Source organism: Thunnus thynnus, chromosome 14 (genome assembly GCF_963924715.1).
Source record: "Thunnus thynnus chromosome 14, fThuThy2.1, whole genome shotgun sequence".
NCBI lineage: Eukaryota > Metazoa > Chordata > Actinopteri > Scombriformes > Scombridae > Thunnus > Thunnus thynnus.
In genome coordinates this window covers 18,051,933-18,069,225 of record NC_089530.1, presented here as the reverse complement: position 1 = coordinate 18,069,225, position 17,293 = coordinate 18,051,933, and the positions used below count along the sequence as shown (strand labels likewise).

The window sequence follows — 17,293 nt, the reverse complement described above, 5'->3', positions numbered from 1 at the left end:
GACTCCTTTGGATACACTGGAGCTGGTTGTGGAGAGTGGAATGCTGCACAAACTGTACATCATGGAGAACATCTTGCATCCCTCCATGACCTGCAGGGCAAACAGCGGAGCACTTTCAGTCAGAGATTTTTTCAGCTCCACTGTGACAAAGAACACTACAGGAAGTCATTCCTGCCAACTACCATATCTGTACAATGACTCTCCTCTGTGTTTGGAGAGGGGACTCCTCTGACAGTGGAGACAGACAGACTGCTCACCTAGACTTTTATTTTATGACATTTTACATCACATCTGTCTGTATATGCTGTTATCACATGTATATACATTGTGTAGAATAATCAAGTATCAGTATTTAGTACACTCAATTTAGTACACTCCATGGACAATCCTCCTTACTACTGTAGCAGTATCCATCTGACCATTCTATTCTTTCTGCTCTATTTATTTATATATTTGAGTTAGTCTATTTAGTTGTTGTATAGAATTTAGCCTTTAATTGTATTTTTTTCTTTTACCTTTTTGCCTCATTGTTTTTTTACCTTATTTTTGGCTGCTGTAACATTTTATGTTTCCTTTGCAATTAACAAAGCATCTATCTAATATCTATCTATCTATCTATCTATCTATCTATCTATCTATCTATCTATCTATCTACCTACTTAAAGTCGGGGAGTATAGGTTTAGTCGCAGTGTTAGTAGTTATACATTAGTGTCCCCTTTTCATATGTAATTATTAACTATATGCAGTATGGGGAAAATAAACAACAGACCGAAAATACTGTTGCAAAAAGGGCCGCTGGGGACGCTATCAGTCGTGTTATCGCGAGAACGTCGTCGACGCGGTTTCCGGTTTGCAATTTGTGTACGGAGGAGGAAGGAGAGCGCACTGTTGTTCTTCTGAGCAAGGGCTTTGGGCAAATTATCGAGTTAAGATTTGAATGCTTACAGTATTTATCGATCAAACGCATTTATACCGAGGTAAGATTACACACGAACCCTAGCCTGTTTACATTTTTGCTTGTTCCTGTGTGTTTGTGATTGCCCCTGGGCCGCTAGTAACTAGCATTAGCTATCGTGGCTAACGTTACGTTAAATTTACGTCGACGAAAGAGGGCCGAGGGATCGTTTGAACCTATTTAAGCCATCGTGAATGTTGTTGTAACACATAACAGCTTTGTTTGATTGTTAATAAACAAGGGTTTCGTTACTTCTGCTGTTAATTTAAACTACAATGTGTGTGTTAGGTTAATGCTAATCCAAGCTAACGTCAATAGCTAACGTTAACGTAAGATGTTTAGTTTTTTGTAATTGATCGTACACGTGCGAATACACCGAGCAAACTGTCGAATAAAACTGTCTCCTGTGTCATTACTCAGATGTCGGACGACTTGATGAAACAGCTAAACAGCTACAAAGCACAGCTGCAGCAAGTAGAAGTCGCCTTATCCACTGACCCAGAAAATGAAGACCTTCTTAAACTCCAAAAAGACTTACAGGTTTGTGTGAATGGGACCTCAGAAACGTTGTTTGTTTGTTTTTGTTTTTTGTGCTGGAAGGTGTGGGATTGTGTACGCTCTCCATGAACTACTGACTCCCATTTGTTTGTTATTCCCCTCTCGCAGGAAGTCATCGATTTGACAAAAGACCTCCTGACCTCACAGCCCGCTGATGGTGCTTCCAGTGCCAATGGCTCGGACACTGTCCCCCCGAAGCACACCTGGAAACTGGGGGACAGGTGTTTGGCTGTGTGGAGCCAGGACGGACAGTGAGTGTCACCAGCCTCTTCTCATGAAAACATTTCATACAATAACATGCTTTATAATGCTCTTTGTCTGAATTAGATTAGTGTTTTTATGGATTAGGTCCTGCCCACCCTTTTTAGTTTATGTAATGTCTATTTGTACAGGGACAAATATATAGCATGAACTAACATGAGTTTAAAATGTTTCCAGTCATGATCCATTTTGAGTTCTGTGGGTAAAGAGTTCCACATGTTGTTCCCTCGAACAGAAAAAAGCCGTCTGTCACAAGAAGCCATCATTTTTAAATTATTATTTTTTTTAAATGCGCTAAAACATGTTATTGGCCTGTGCAGTACTAGATGACTATTTAATCAGAATTTGAATAGAATGGCCCATATCTTGACTGTGCCTTTGAAAAAAGGAAAGATAGGACAAAAACTTAACAAGAGGATGCCCTAAACATAGTGGAGATTGACCAGAAGGACTGGATTCAGTCCCAAAATATAAATATTACATAGTAGCTCTAGCCAAACAATGCATGGGATGTATTCTCTAATGCATTATTTATTTGGTTACCATAGAAAATACAAGGCAGAGATATTAAACACAATTCTTGATCATTTCAAGGTATTACTGTATGGACATATTAACAAATTTCTGTGGCTAGCTGCTCCTGTTCTTTGTGTTGACTGTTGTAAAATAACCTTGTGAGCTATCTGGTAAGTGGTGCTAACATGAGCTAAGAAATGTCAGACGACAAAGAAGCAATATTTGTTTTCCTCAAATAATCTACTTAAAACTGTATGAAGCCAAGCAACTGTAATGTTATTTCATGCATGTTGGACCTAAAGGTAAACAAATGTCGGTTATGGGGAAATTCATATTCTTGGGGTAAAATATATTCACATAAAATGTCCAAAGAATGCCTTATAGACCTATCACACTGAATTACTTGTCACTAAGTTTTGCATATTAATGTTAATCTTTGCTTATGAATTAGGGCTTGAGTCTTTGACTCATACTCACCTGCTTACAGACGTGATTCTTTGACAGGGTGTATGAGGCAGAGATTGAGGAGATAGACCGAGAAAACGACACTGCAGCTGTTACCTTTACTGGCTATGGAAATGCTGAAGTGATCCCTCTGCAGAACCTCAAAGTCCTAGAGGAGGGGAAACGTCCTGATGACGATGGGAAGCCCAAATCAAGGTATGAACTAGAAACTCTTGGATTTCTCACTCATTAAATGTGCGTACACCCACATTTCTGCTTAAATCTTATGAACATTTTAGGGAAAATCATGTATGTTCTTCCTGGAATTGTTTTAATTTCTGTTTACACCCTCATCTCATCTTACACCCTCAACCCTCAATTAATAGACCGTCTGTGGTCTATTAATTGAAACTAGCTTTCTTTGAACCACATGACCAAAATTCTTTAAACTAAGCATCAGTGAGAATATAATTGGTTGTAGTACTATATATTGTATATAACAACGTGGATGAATTTGATGTTAGTTTTCATTTGGAGTGGGCTGTACAATAGACGATTGACAGTTTTCACCTTCAACATGAACCCTTTCTAGGCCTGATCGCTCAAATAAATCACTTGCTGGATTTTGGTTGGTGTCCAATATTAAAACGGAAAACAGTTATGGCCATTCTGGAAACATCAAATCTCTCCTAAACTGTCCATCAAGATCTGTTTCTGTTTCCAAACTTTAAGTTGACAATTTGACAGCAGAGTTGCAGAAGCATGCACGGTTAGTCAGTTTATTGACTTAATTATTATAATAGACAATAAAATTCAATAACATTTTAAAATCAAATCAAATAAAAACATTTGGTCAGCACAGTTTTCCTTAGACAATACAAATCTGTACTGTATTGTAACAAAACTAAGACTCTCTTGTCTGGGCCTGTTGATGGTGAACTAAGATCATTTCAGTTATGGCCAAAGTGTAAAGCTTGTACTGATGGAAGCATTCAATACAGAATAGCAGCTATTTCAGTATGGATGATTTCTAGCATGTTTTGTGACTATGACTGTACATCATGGACAGAATTTAAATGTTTCTCTTCTTTGTTTGCCTTTCTAGGAAAGAGCAGATAGCAGAGCAGAGAGAGTATAAGAAGAAGAAAGCCCAGAAGAAGGTACAGAGGATGAAGGAATTGGAGCAAGAGAGGGAGGAACAAAAGTCCAAGTGGCAACAGTTCAACAACAAAGCCTACTCAAAGAACAAGAAAGGACAGGTGAGTTGTTCTCCTTCTTTAGGAGGTCCTGGATTTATTTAAGAGTAGTGCTGGGAACCCCATGGTACAGTACATTGTGCGAAAACATTGTTTAACAGCCCAATCTGTTAATTAAAACGATGTCTGACTGAGAAGCCATTTTTTAAGCTAAATAACACAATTCAAATTCACAATACAACTCAAAGTGAAAGGCAGATTGACAGCAATTTTGCTATTACATAAGACACTTATATTTTGATTAGGGCCAGAGAGATGTTAGCTACTGCAGAGACACTTGGAGAAACTGCAGTTTGGGTTTTTTAATCTGTCTTGTGGCATGTAACGGCCTTAGCGCAACTCAAAAAGCCACTGACAATTTGATTAGGGACCCTTACAGTTTCAAGCTGGGGATCATAAATCTTTCATTTCAAACCAGCTTGTACAGCCAAGATTTAAGTTACCTGAAGGATTGCTGTCTAACATCAGAATTTAGTACACTGGTTAAAACAAATTGTTGAAAAAAAGTGTGAATTCACACAGTTGCATGAATCTTTGAGTGGGAATGTTGACAGACATCAGAGCAGGATTTGAGCTGTTTAACCCCACTTGCTCATTCACTCCTTGTCCTTCATGCTACATGGCTTTGCATACAGCAGTGTTGTACCAGACTTTAGGGCTGGGTAACCTGAAACTAGTGGCACATTGTCTTTTAATTGCTCCTGGAAGATTATATATGTGTGCCTGTGTGTAATACATACATATAAAAGCAGTCTAATAATCAACTGTCTTATATTTGTCACCACTATTAATGGTATATTTGTTCTGTTTGTAGGTGAAGAGGAGCATATTTGCATCTCCAGAAAGCGTAAATGGAAAGGTGGGAGTGGGAACATGTGGTATTGCAGACAAGCCAATGACCCAGTATCATGACACGTCAAAATACAACGTCAGACATCTAATGCCACAGTGACCTAATATATTCTGTATATAATAATCCACTGTATACTAGCTGTATCAGTGCTTTCCATTGTGTTTATACATGATTTAAGTTTGTCAAGTAAAGAAAGCTTTGAAAGGAATTGCTTGCACACTATTGTTTGAAATATTGATGTAGTTTTCCTATATATTATGTAGGTAGAACAAAAATATCCAAATAGATGGGATTTTCCCTGATTTGGAACCAGGTCACCTGTTATGTGTGAAAAACAGGAAGTGGTCTTTAGAAAGTGTTAGAGTTTGCTGTTTGTTTCCAGATTCCATGAGGCCAAATATCTGCTAAAATGTCTATAACTATACAGTTAAGAGATTTGGTGTGTAAATGTGAGGCTGGATTTGAAACACTGACCAGTTCTTGGGGAGTACGAACATTAATAATGATGTTAATTTGAGATGGCTGAATTTACATTTAAATTTCTGTATATATATATTACGGTAACAATAAACGTTGTTTTGTTTTCAGTTTTATAAATAATTGCTTCCACCTCATTTTGACTGTTTTTACATGATATTTACACTGTGGCTATGTCAGATCCTGTAGGTGGCAGTGAAGACTTGTACCATTATTAATAAGTCCATGTCATGAGCAGCACATTGCAGCTATTCCACCATTAAGTTTTCCTGTTGGAAATGTTCAGTTTTGTTGGTTCAGGATGCTCAATGAACAGTGTTAACTACAGACCTGATAAAAAAAATAATAAGTTATATTTGTGTTCAAACAACATTAACTACATTATGTCAGTTTAATACCAGACACCTGTTGAAAACCTGAACAATAATGGCAACTCACCAAATAAAAACAACACTGGTTTATGTCTTGGTGGTAGAGGTTTATTAAGATTCCAGGGACAGTTATCAGGAACTGTAACAAAGTATTAGCAGGGGACCAGCAGCATGTGTTTTGCAAAAAAGTCACCTTGGATGGCTGATTAAGCACAAGAGAAAACATTCTGGGGTGTGCTTTGACATACTTCCTTAACAAAAGTCTTTTTCATAGTGCATTTTATAATTTCCCAAACACGTTGGGGGGGAAAAAGACCTGTAACAAGGAACTTGTGCAAGAGTCATATACCCATGTTAAGACACAATTTGGTGGTGATCTACTTAGGACTTGTACCAGAAGAATGCAGATAAATGGTCATATTGAAATGTCTAATTTGGTTTCATGGATTAGAACAGGTCAGCAGCGCAACCCTGTGTGTCAAACAGACACTGTAGTTATTAATGGGAAGTCTCCAAATTTCAAGGATTCAAAGTTGTACTTTTTCTGCTACAATACAAAAAATATACAGTATTAAACACTGAAGTATAAACCAAAATTAGCACTCTGTAGTGTTTATCTTGTTCATGCTACAGACATTTTTAAGACTTGTCAATCCAAAGCACATTACAACATGATTAGAAAGGCTACATTCAATATACATGCACCATAGCTTTTTTTTTTTTTTTTTTTTTAAATCAATTACATTTTTACTGCTGATTATTAATAACTCATACCACTACCGTAGCAAGTGGAAAACTAGCAAACTGCAATTTGGTGTTGGACGGACAGAACAGTGTGCTAAATACAGCCGACATTAACGATATGATCAAACTAGACGCGTTATTGCTTTAGCCTTGTGCTTGGACAAGTGTGAGATAGCTTATTACTGTCTAAATAAAATGACATTGAATTTGCGCACATTGTGAAAGAGATGTGTCATTCTTTCAACAAAATGCCATTAAACATGTAGCACTGCATATGCATCAGTTGGGGATTAAGTTTATGTCAAGTCATTTTGTTAAACATATTGTAAAAACAATGAAAAAAAAAAGTATTATTTAGGGTATTTTTTTTTCATTCAAGCATGACCAAGACCTAGCTACAGTACAATTAAATATACCAAAAATAAATACTATAATTATATGCAAAATAAATTAGAATAACAAGAGTGGACTACACCACCTGTTTGGATACAACTGTATTTCAGTCAAGAGGGACGCCACGTGGATCGATGATGGTTGTGGGTCCTAAAGCAGAAGTCATATAAGTGTAATAAACGTTTTGGAATGCAGACATTGTAGCCCTTGCCACTGGCTTGTACACTGACAAGAAGTGCCATCTGGATATATAAATGTTATCCAAAGAAAAAGGGCAATGTTTTTACAAGGCAAATGGAGCAAACCTTACCAATGGTGAGCTTCTAGCTGGTATTGGGGGTTTTTGTGTTTTTTTTTTTTTTGTTTGTTTGTTTTTTGTTTTTTTGCTGGTTTCTGAGGATCAACGTGTTTAAAGGTAGAGTTGCCCTTTCAGTGTTGGACACTGCTGTGATCATGGGTGTCCTCTACAGGTTCTGAATAGGATCAGTATTGAGTGCAGGTATGGTTGATTCAAGCTGGTAACAGGAAAAGGGACATTCAGGTGATTGGTTTAAGTTGGAGCTTCAGCTTTGAAACTGTATATTGCCAGAGAAGTTAAATTTGACGCTGTTGTGTAAAATGTTTCTGATGTAAAGGCGCCCCATTGACTTTTGGAAGCAGGACATTTTAAACTTTTAGACTGAGTTGAACTTAAGGCTGGTTCTTGGGTAGAGTAGACGTTTCATTTGTCAGGTAAAGGTGGGGTTGAGGCTGGTTCTTCTTCGGAGGACAGTTAACCTAAACTGCAAGGGGAAAAATGGAGCTGTAGGCTGGTACTTTGTTGAAAAGCCATAAAAGACTGCAGCTGAAGTTAAAAGTATAGGCTGGTGCTTTAAGCAGAGAAGGCCAGTTTTAGACTGCAAGTGGAGTAGCCCTCATCACTGGCTGAGCTCTGCCGGCTGCTGTGGTCTTCCAGGTCACTTGCACCACTGGTGCTTACACTGTCCATTTCTCCATGGGAGAACTCAGTGCTTTCCACATCAACTTCAATCTCTTCTGTTCAAACACAAAGACAAAACAGCTAAGAATCAGATCCTTTCAAAAGCTCTCTGAATCATGCCAGCCTAAACATTCAAAATTCTCCTTGCCAAAGTGTATATGGTGAAATTAGATTTTTTTTTTTTAGCTAATGCATTTGGTCTTGAATAAAGATATCGGATCTATGCTTACCTCTGTCAGACTCTGAGCGGTCGGAGTCCATCCGGGAGCCCAGGCTGTCTGTACGGACCCTCTCCCTCTCTCCAAGAGTCTGCAGCTGAGCTAGCTGCCTCTGTAGGTGCCTCTGCTCCCTCTCCAGGGTGTCCAGCTGGTGCTGACTCCTCCGGTCCATCTCTTCAAGTTTCTGAAAAGAGGGAATTGCATATGAGCTTGTGTTGTTATGTAGACACCTAAAGAAAATCAAGACTATCAGTGAGTGTGGATCCAATGTGTTGGTGTTCCTGTCTGTTCCATTCTGTATACCTCAAACATATACAGACTGCTCATTAAAAGTATGTCGGGTCAAGCTAACAAAAAACAAAGTCATAAAGATGTACTATGAACCTAAATAATCATAAGATGATATAATCACTTGATGCCACTCATCACATCTGACTGTGCCATAAATAACTGATTAATGCAAATGTAGCACAGCAATAAGTCCAAGCATTTTGCTTGCAAGCCAAATACTGAACAAGATTTACTGCTGGTGGAAAAAACAGGTAACTCTTGTGGTGTCTGCAGCTGGATATTACAACACAAATACTGATTACAATTTTTAGAAATGGCAGGCAAATAGAGATTTGTTTATGAAATTATTCCAACTGTTGTAATTTGTGAGCAAGAATACATTCTTAAAGGTGAGACTGATAGTGTTTAGTATTATTTGAGGAGGTTCGTAGGATCAAAAATACAATACAATAAAGTGGTTGTTTTCTGAATGGGGTTCGGTCAGTGCAGTGGCACTGATCTTTTCCTGTACAGGGCGTGTTTTTTTTTTCCTTTCTGCAGTCATGAGTTTCATTGTGGTTACACCTCTCCACCCATTTATTCTTACTATATAACCTCTGGCTCCAAAACTACAACAGAGCAGCATTAGACAAGACATTTCCTGGACTTCAAACAGCCAAGTCCAAAGTCAACAGTTGACATCATAGGTACTTTATTCATCATCCCCCACCGTGATAAAGTCCCACAGACTGTTGCCAGGATTGCCTTCATATTGCAGCCCTCAATCATCCCTCAACTGCTTACCACTGCTGACTGCTGGAGCCTGCACAGACTAGGCTCTAGAAAAACCTGTATTTAAAAAAAAACACTTATCTAGGTCAGATTGCAGCCATCAGGGGAACCAATGTGTTGAATCTTGGATGTTTTGACACTACTGGATCATTTGTGCCTATCGTCAGTTTCCTGTAGTTCTGACACACTGAGGCAGGCTGTTCTAACAATCAGGACAAATATGGTGCTCTTTAGACCAGTGGTCAGTGTACTATTCTCACATGATCCAATCAAAGACTAACGATTCAGATCTTGCTCAAGGCAATCCTGGCAACAACCAACGGGAGATTTGTTCAAAGGGAATGAAAAACTGAAATAACCATGCAGCCACCATAATGTCACAAAACTGAGGCCAAAGTGCCTTAAGATGCAGTTCATGTAATGGTTCCAAGAAAACTGAATGTATATAAATGCATGGGGAAACTCCCGAACCTCTCTTCTTTACATAGTCAATAACTCATTTAACCACCTCTAAAATCCCAAATGAGATGATTTCGCATCAAATCCTTTGTAGTTTGCCCATAAAACGTGTGTGCTGTCTCTTCTCTTTACATTATACATGGAATTGAACTTTCTCTGCTCTTTGTGGTGTTTATACCATGTCACCAATGATTATAGAATAAGTAGGATCTATGTTATGATTTCATCAACTGATGCCTTTTCATCCTAACATGCCTAAGAATGTATAGACTTTTGAAGTTCAAATGAATTTCAGGCTAAAGCTGATATTGAAGCTTTTTGTGTAGAAAGTGGAGCAGCACTGATGGACAGTACAGCACAGCAGTTTGTACCTCGAGGAGAAACCGGAGACTGTGGGGCCACCAAGACTGAGAGCTTTGATACTAAAATACAATTTTGTTCTAAAATTATAACACAGGATCAGTCTATTGACTGGTAAGGCTTATGTTTTGTAAGCCCTCACTGTGGATTGGGTCTCACATAGGTATCAAATGGAGAGTAGGTCCCTCCCTTCCATATCAAAGTCATTCTTTGTAGTCCTGTTGATCTATATTTGCTGTCAATATGACATAAACTGTTTTTTACTCAAGAGAGCAGCCAGATATCTTAATTCTAGAAATCTGTAAGATCTATACTGACACACTTTTGCTTTTTGACTTTTCATTTTAAATACAATTATAAGACATCACAAGTAAGAGGCCTTTTGCACTGATGCCATTTTGACATGTCACAATAGGAAACAGGTGAAAATAATAAAATTAACGATGTCTGAATGTTTACATTATTACATTTGAGCACAAAAATGATCAGAATGTATCCCTTAAACTCATGATGGTACCATCTACAATGGCTGTCTTAGACTACCACACCTTGATATGTGCTTTGGCCTTGTTGAGCAGTCCCAGTGTGGTGTGCCGACTGCAGTCTGGTCCCAGAGGGATGAGAGACTTCAACCTCTCCAAACACAGGCGGAGATGTGCTCGTCTGGGGGAGGAGACGCAACCAAGAAGAGTCATTTCTCTTACATGGTTTATAATGTGCATTATACAAGATTCTTCATGAGGCACGGCTTTATCGACTGCACAAACTGAAAGATACATTCCCAGACTAATGTATTCTTGTCTGCTGCGCTGATCCTGATTTAGTCAGATTATATTTCCTACTTATCCAATTTGATTAGCGCTGTAATAGACAAGGCAAACGAGTATTTGATTGGCCCAGATCAATTCTTATCATGATACCTTTAATCCATCTATGATGAGCAATGTAACAGTCAAGGTATTCAGGCACTTGATTTATCTGTTTATCCATTTTGCTGGTTAGCAACTCTATCTGACTCCTTTGCAATTACATATGGATCTGTCTGGCCCCAGATTTAAAAGCTGCTGAGGTCAGCCCGATGCTCTGTTTCTGATCCAGTGAGGCCTCTGGGCCTGTGGTCTGAATGAATGCAGAAACTGGCAAAGGACACTCACTATCCTTTCAAATAATGGAGTGAAATGTAGGTCAAGTTGTGATGTCATCGCTTCTCTCTGCATTGGCCACCATTTTGCAATAAAAAAAACCAAAACTGTCCAAAATGAAATAAACTGCCTTCCTGAGGATCAAATTTCCAAATCACTCACTGCATCTCTCAAACCAAAATTCTCCCACACATGGTTTGTTTTATTACCTGAGTATTTAATTTTAGGATAGATGTGTCCTGACATTTTATTTCCTGCCTGGAGCAATGGCTGCCTCATCCTGCGGCAGTAGATGCAAGCTGCTGTTACATTTGCAGCTGAGAATCTTTCAGGAAGGAGCCCTGTTGTCTGGAAACAGACGGTTCCCATTTGCTGACTGGGAAAATGTCTGCATGTCCTCCTGGAACAGTGCAGCAACTGAGGCTGCATTACACCTCCCTTTGAATTTACCTTGCAAAATGTACACTGCTATCCTACACAGCAGATGAATTTCCAAGTTGTTGATAAAAATGCTTTTTTTTTTCTAAAAGCCCTGTCATGATAATAAGCTGATTCACAGGCCCACGGCACATTTTGAAATGGTATGGTCAACATATTTAGCATAGCACCAAGATATGCAAACATGGCAGAATGGAGAAAGCTTTTGGTTTATCAGCTTGAAGCTCCATTGTGAGACAGCTGGCTCTCGAGATAAACTCCCTGTGCACCTCATTTGCTACAGCAGTTTAAAGACCAGGGAAATTTTGTCTTTCTTCCATCATGAATGACTTAACGTTTTTTTAACAAAATATGTTATACATATATGAAAAGTTCATTCAAGTAAGATTGCAAATAGAAATTTAAGATAACTAAGATCTTGTTTTACTCACCTATTTTTTTCCAGTTCATTGTGTGCAGACCTGTTGAGATTATAAATATATAAAGAAAACTGTTACAAATACAAATACAATAGTTATATAAAATAATGCTACAATGTTGATAATATGATATTAATAATCAAACTGATACATAAATCACATGCAAGAATATCCACCAAACATGTTGCAGGGATGATTTAAAGCCACTTTTGTAATCTATACACACATGAAGACAAATATAATCATTATTAACCTCTACTATGTTAATATGTTGACATTTGGGTTAAAGATCTTAATGCTTTACATTTAACCTACCTATTGTGAAGACTGTCCAGTTTCCTGTTCTTGAATTTACGCTGTTTCTGTTGATGTGTAGTCTGGGTGGCAGGGTATGTTGAGGCATAGCCATGCTCACATTCTGGTGATGAAAAAGATAAAGAGGATTACAAAGATTGTTCAGTTTTTACACATGTGCTACAAGCGAAAAGCTTCACCCAAGCTTGGATTTGCATGATGGATGTGACCTCATTTGGCCTGAATTCCAAACGACATCTTAATATGTGACCGGTGGCAACACATCCGAGGAATTACATTTTAAGAACTAGAACCTCAGTGTAACAGACAGATAATCCATCGTATAAAATGTTAATTTAAATACATTCATGCATTTTTTTTTTCCTATGATTAACATTTATGATGTAATTATGTAGTATCTTGTATGAATCTGCCAATATGTTCTTATTCACAACAGCCAACATTAAAAGGAAAAAAGCCTCTTAGTGGGTCTTCAGTAACAATTTTTAATCAAAACACATTTAAAGTCCTCTAAAGTGAACTATTCTATTCCAAAGTATTGTTACTGATACATAAAACGCCTACAAGTCCCATGAACCCTCCCTCCCAGTAACATACGACGTCAGACATGAACCTGCGTCTGATTGGGTATCTGCAGTGACTCTCGCGCTGGGAACATGTGTGCGGACCAATGGAAACTTTACAATTTGTTCCATGTGGAAACCATGTGAACAACACACACAAGGAAGCGCAGCTGCCTCTGAAAACGATAGCTGGGGCTTTGAATTAGAAATGTTAATCGTGAAAAAATTCTAAGTCATGATTTATATATTATGCAATAGGGTCCGTGAATGCGATATTTTGAGCGAACGGGAACAATCTTGACAGGAGGTGCAAAAAACTGCGATTGCTAATTAGCCTGAAGGGGAAATTTGGAATCTAAATTCCATAAATGTCTACATATACTGTCCTATATGTGCACATATGCAGCCCTAATAAAAATAATTAATGTACTGCAAGTCTTTCATGGGCTGCACAGACCAGTTTAAATGGGAGCAGATCATTTAGCTGCAGGCTATTGTTGCACAAAAAAAAAAAAAAAAAAAAAAAAAAAAAATCAGTCTCAGGCGATGCAATTGCTTCCTGATTTCCAAATGTAGCAAATATCCCCTCTTGTCTTCAAATGTTCTTGTTTTATAAGTGTTGTCTCCATTAGCCTGCAGTTAGTTTCAGTGAAACAGGCTCTGACTGGCTGCTGTCGGGCCAGTTCATCTGTCCGCTGCGCGTCTTTTGTCGCCTTCGCCTCTATTGTTGTCTGCTCGGCCGGCGCATTACGTGTTAATATTCCCAACAGCCCGTGTTTACTTACTTCCGTTGTTCTTCTCGATATTTTCTATGTAATTTGCTGCATCGAGCAGCACTTGCACGTTCTTCATAAAAGTGCCGATTTGGTCCATTGCGGAACATTTGGAGTATAAAACGTCGCTGAAAGAATAGTCGGACATCTCTCCGAAATCCTGCTGGTCCGTGGACGCATCAGACTCCGACAGGACCTCTTCGGGTTTCAGCTCGCTATGTTGTCGCATGTACTTTACCATTTTCACTTTAGGCTGTTTTTTTTTCTTTTAGTGTGTATATGAGGGGGTTAGACAAATAAGCAGCGCTGAAATTGTTCTCCCTGTCCCGTCTGTGCACTGAGCGGATGACTGAAATGAACCAGGCTGGATGGAATTGCAGTCCTTAGCCTCAGCCACTTGCCCTACTTGGTGGATAATCCCTCCCACTAACGCATGCACATTGCATTCATTGTCAACCGTGCCATAATAAATCCTCATTATCAATACTGCAGGAGAGCAACAAATAACACACTTGCCCAGTGACTTTCTAAAAAAAAAAACATGCCTGCTTTCATTTATAACAATGCTGCTTAAGTTCAGTAGAGATTTAAACTGAATCATTGGGAGAAATTAGGGCTGCTTTTGTGCACAGTGAGGCCATGTCTTAGTGTATGTGAAGACACTTTAAAAGTGATAAGTCATTAAGACCACATGGCAGTAGACAGTGTCAGGTCTGATCAATAGTGCAACCTGCACATCAGGGACAGCTGCCAGGATTCGCCTCAGTTATAAATGTGTAATCACTTGAGGCCTCTGTGTTGCTGAGGGGCATCAGGGTTTAAATTTTAGAAGCACAATATTACTCCCAAACTTTTTGATCTGTTAGTAACATTTTCTCCTCTTCTGTTATTTGTGGATTTGGGCAAGTTTAGAGTAATTAGATTCTTCTTGATCTCACAATTTCCCCCATTTCATTGTCACAGAGAAAAAAAATAAACATTGTGAGATTTGAAAGCTGATTCATTGTTCACTATATTGGTCCAACTGCTACAACAAAATTCTGCATTCAGGTGTCTGATGTGATAAGTTAATTTGCTTATTCCCTGCTGGATCCCAAAGTTAGCAAGTGTTCAGATAGATGGATAGATAGAAACTTTACTTATCCTGAGGGAAATTTAGGCATCCAGCAGCTTATACGATGCATACAAAACACCAATTCACACAAGAATAAAGGAATAAAAACACAGCAGTGAAGTGATAGTCTAGCAACCAGAACTACTACAGAGAGTTGTCACTATGATAGATTATGTGCTAATGGAGGCAGTGCAAATGCAAGTTGATTAACAGTTCAGGAATGATAATTACTGTAAATAAAATTAAATAGAAATTAAATTGTGCATAATGTTTGTTGTTCAGGAGGTTTCCCCATGGATGTGAGTGAGTCATTCAGATGATTATAGAGGCAGTTTGAGCTTTTTTTTTTTTTACCCCTCAATAAACCCAGTGTCTTTCTTGGAAGTCTTGTGTTTTAATTTAAGCCTCTCTGGGTGTGTTATGAATTTTTATTTTTTCATCTAAATTCACAGAGATAACATTTTCAGGGACTGCTTCAATTCGGGGAAAAGAATTAACTATGATAGTGAAAGTAACCACACTTTATTTACCCATCCATAGTTAAAAACTTTAAAAGTTATCTCTCCGTTAGAAAAACTAACCTTGAAATTGATTTTACTTGTAGCTTGATGCTCTCTTTGACTGATTAAGAAGTCACCCCCCCCCAGATTGTGAGGGGTGGAGGAGGACAGAGGGGAAAGGGCCTGCCTTTACGAGGCCAGCCATGCGTGCAGGGCTGTGTTGTGCCTCTGAGACAATGGGTGCAGATGGCTGGCCCGCTGCAGATGTGGCCAGGCCTGTAACGGACGCCTGTGAGAGAGTACACCCTCCCATGGAGTCTATTTCAGCCGCCTGGCAAGGCCTGACACACACAGACGGTCCTGATCTGAACACTGAAACAGAGACAGTCACTTTAGTAGCAAAAACAGATGTGAAGGGGCTTTATAAAATCCTAACAAATGCAGGTCTATTTTTGAAATATGCATGTTTTTTGTTACTGGAGCATCTTCCACATATGAAACCACAATTTTCATACATTCAGACATCATCCTCTGCTACTGCAAGCCATGCACTCAAAAGGAAAGATAGATAGAGTCAGACACGGACAGAGAGTTCAGTGGAGGGATGAAAACTGACAGCATTACACCAGGAAAAGGCTCATCTGTGCTGTGAGGCCTGTGTGCAGACTGAGTAACTGTGCGTGCGGCACGCTGATAGCGACAGTGTTGAAAGCTGACCCGCTGTAGGTTGGTGTAGAATGTGACCCCAACTGGAGTAATCTGAAAAGCCTGAGGATTACACCAGTGGCTCGGCTGTCACAGAGGAGGCAAAGTCACACGGTGCTGGTCTGTGTATGTGTGTGTTTATGAAAGAATGTGCCAAACATCCCTTGCTGGGTATCACACAGCAGGGAGTATAAGGCATTTTGGGTTTTATTGAAAGTGAGACATCTTTTATCTCTATCTATCTATCTGTCTATTTATCTATCTATCTATCTATCTATGACGACATAGTCCTGATGCTATCCTCTCACATGCTGGTGGTCTGTAAGATGATGGTCTCAGATTAGGCATTGTGCAGCAGCAGTCCCCTGTTGTTTTAAAACAATGGCTGCACTTTGCCCTGAGGTCACAGCAGAAGGACACTCCAGCAGGCCAGACGTGTGTCACCTGCTCCGTCCTCTCCTTAGCACTGTCAGGACAAGGAAGAGCTCAGCGCTAAGCTTTGTCATCCACACATTGTAAGGGATTGTTAGAGATAACAAGTTTGGATCCTGATGCTGGCCTTGCTTTTGAGATAATTCCTGAGAAAATGAACAGTTCAATATATTAGTTCAATATAAAAAATGTTATTATTCTTAATTTTTACTTGCAATCAAATGCACTACTTTTGACCCAATCTGCTTTTCATTATGTCATCTTATGTGAGAGGTGTGTGGGACGGGGGTGGTGTAGGTATAGATCTTGTCACTCCCCCAACATGAACACCTGTTGGAGACACCAAATCCCCTCTTTGTCTCCGCGGCCCCCTCTCAGTGGATTACCATGACAACACCCATTCATATCATGGCTGAAGACTGATTATACAGCTTCACACAGTCAATTATCACTGAACAGAGTGCATTGTTTTAGGGGGACGCTGCTGTTTTTTAAAAAGAGGGAAGCTGTGTCAGTAGTTTGGTAGAAAGCTTTATTTCATACTCGAGGTGTTAGTTTGCCTCTTGGAGCTGGATATGGTTCACTGGACTTTCATACCAGAATGAAATTTAGCATATTGTGAAATAAATGCATAAGTCGCTTTGATACATTTCTCTGATCAGAATTGAAATTCTCAAAACTACTTGTTCAGCCTCTGCATCATCTAGTCACTTGTGCACATCATTAAAGCATTTTCTCATTCTTTTGAACAAATGGCTAATGCTTTGGCACATTCATGCAAATGACTATGTACAATTATCTGCTCTTTCCTGCATTATCAGTTGCTTATGTCATGTTGATCAAAATTTATTATACTGGTTCTCTGTTGCATAGTCTTAACCTCAAAAACAGCTAGGCATTGCACAAGTCATTACCTGCAAAATGGCTAAACCAATTGTCAAAATCTGTCAAGCATATTTTCTATACATTTTTATCAGACTTTTTT

At 38.9% G+C, this 17,293-nt stretch overlaps 2 protein-coding genes across 2 annotated transcripts; one reads left to right on the top strand and one right to left on the bottom strand.

Moving 5' to 3' along the window:
• The first annotated feature begins 820 nt into the window (after positions 1 to 820).
• smndc1 (survival motor neuron domain containing 1) lies at positions 821 to 5,782 on the top strand. Its single transcript, XM_067610324.1, has 6 exons — positions 821 to 978; positions 1,377 to 1,496; positions 1,623 to 1,765; positions 2,796 to 2,951; positions 3,841 to 3,994; positions 4,806 to 5,782. The coding sequence occupies exons 2-6, from the start codon at positions 1,377 to 1,379 to the stop codon at positions 4,941 to 4,943; spliced, it is 711 nt and encodes a 236-aa protein (XP_067466425.1). The 5' UTR covers positions 821 to 978; the 3' UTR covers positions 4,944 to 5,782.
• A 585-nt stretch (positions 5,783 to 6,367) lies between these two features.
• Positions 6,368 to 14,130, bottom strand: LOC137197147 (max-interacting protein 1-like). Its single transcript, XM_067610325.1, has 6 exons — positions 13,570 to 14,130; positions 12,222 to 12,324; positions 11,919 to 11,948; positions 10,456 to 10,570; positions 8,039 to 8,210; positions 6,368 to 7,864 (listed from the first exon to the last, which is right to left on the bottom strand). Exons 1-6 carry the CDS (start codon positions 13,796 to 13,798, stop codon positions 7,701 to 7,703), a joined length of 813 nt encoding a protein of 270 aa, XP_067466426.1. The 5' UTR covers positions 13,799 to 14,130; the 3' UTR covers positions 6,368 to 7,700.
• Positions 14,131 to 17,293: the final 3,163 nt, after the last annotated feature.

Excerpts from the sequence above, each read along its gene's own strand:
- smndc1 (XM_067610324.1), top strand. The coding sequence starts at position 1,377 with ATGTCGGACGACTTGATGAAACAGCTAAACAGCTACAAAGCACAGCTG. Across the intron at positions 1,766-2,795 it reads GTGTGGAGCCAGGACGGACA|GGTGTATGAGGCAGAGATTG; the intron begins GTGAGTGTCACC and ends ATTCTTTGACAG. Across the intron at positions 2,952-3,840 it reads GATGGGAAGCCCAAATCAAG|GAAAGAGCAGATAGCAGAGC; the intron begins GTATGAACTAGA and ends TTGCCTTTCTAG.
- LOC137197147 (XM_067610325.1), bottom strand. The coding sequence starts at position 13,798 with ATGGTAAAGTACATGCGACAACATAGCGAGCTGAAACCCGAAGAGGTC. Across the intron at positions 11,949-12,221 it reads CTGGACAGTCTTCACAATAG|GTCTGCACACAATGAACTGG; the intron begins GTAGGTTAAATG and ends TAATCTCAACAG. Across the intron at positions 8,211-10,455 it reads AGGCCAAAGCACATATCAAG|AAACTTGAAGAGATGGACCG; the intron begins GTGTGGTAGTCT and ends CCCTCTTTTCAG.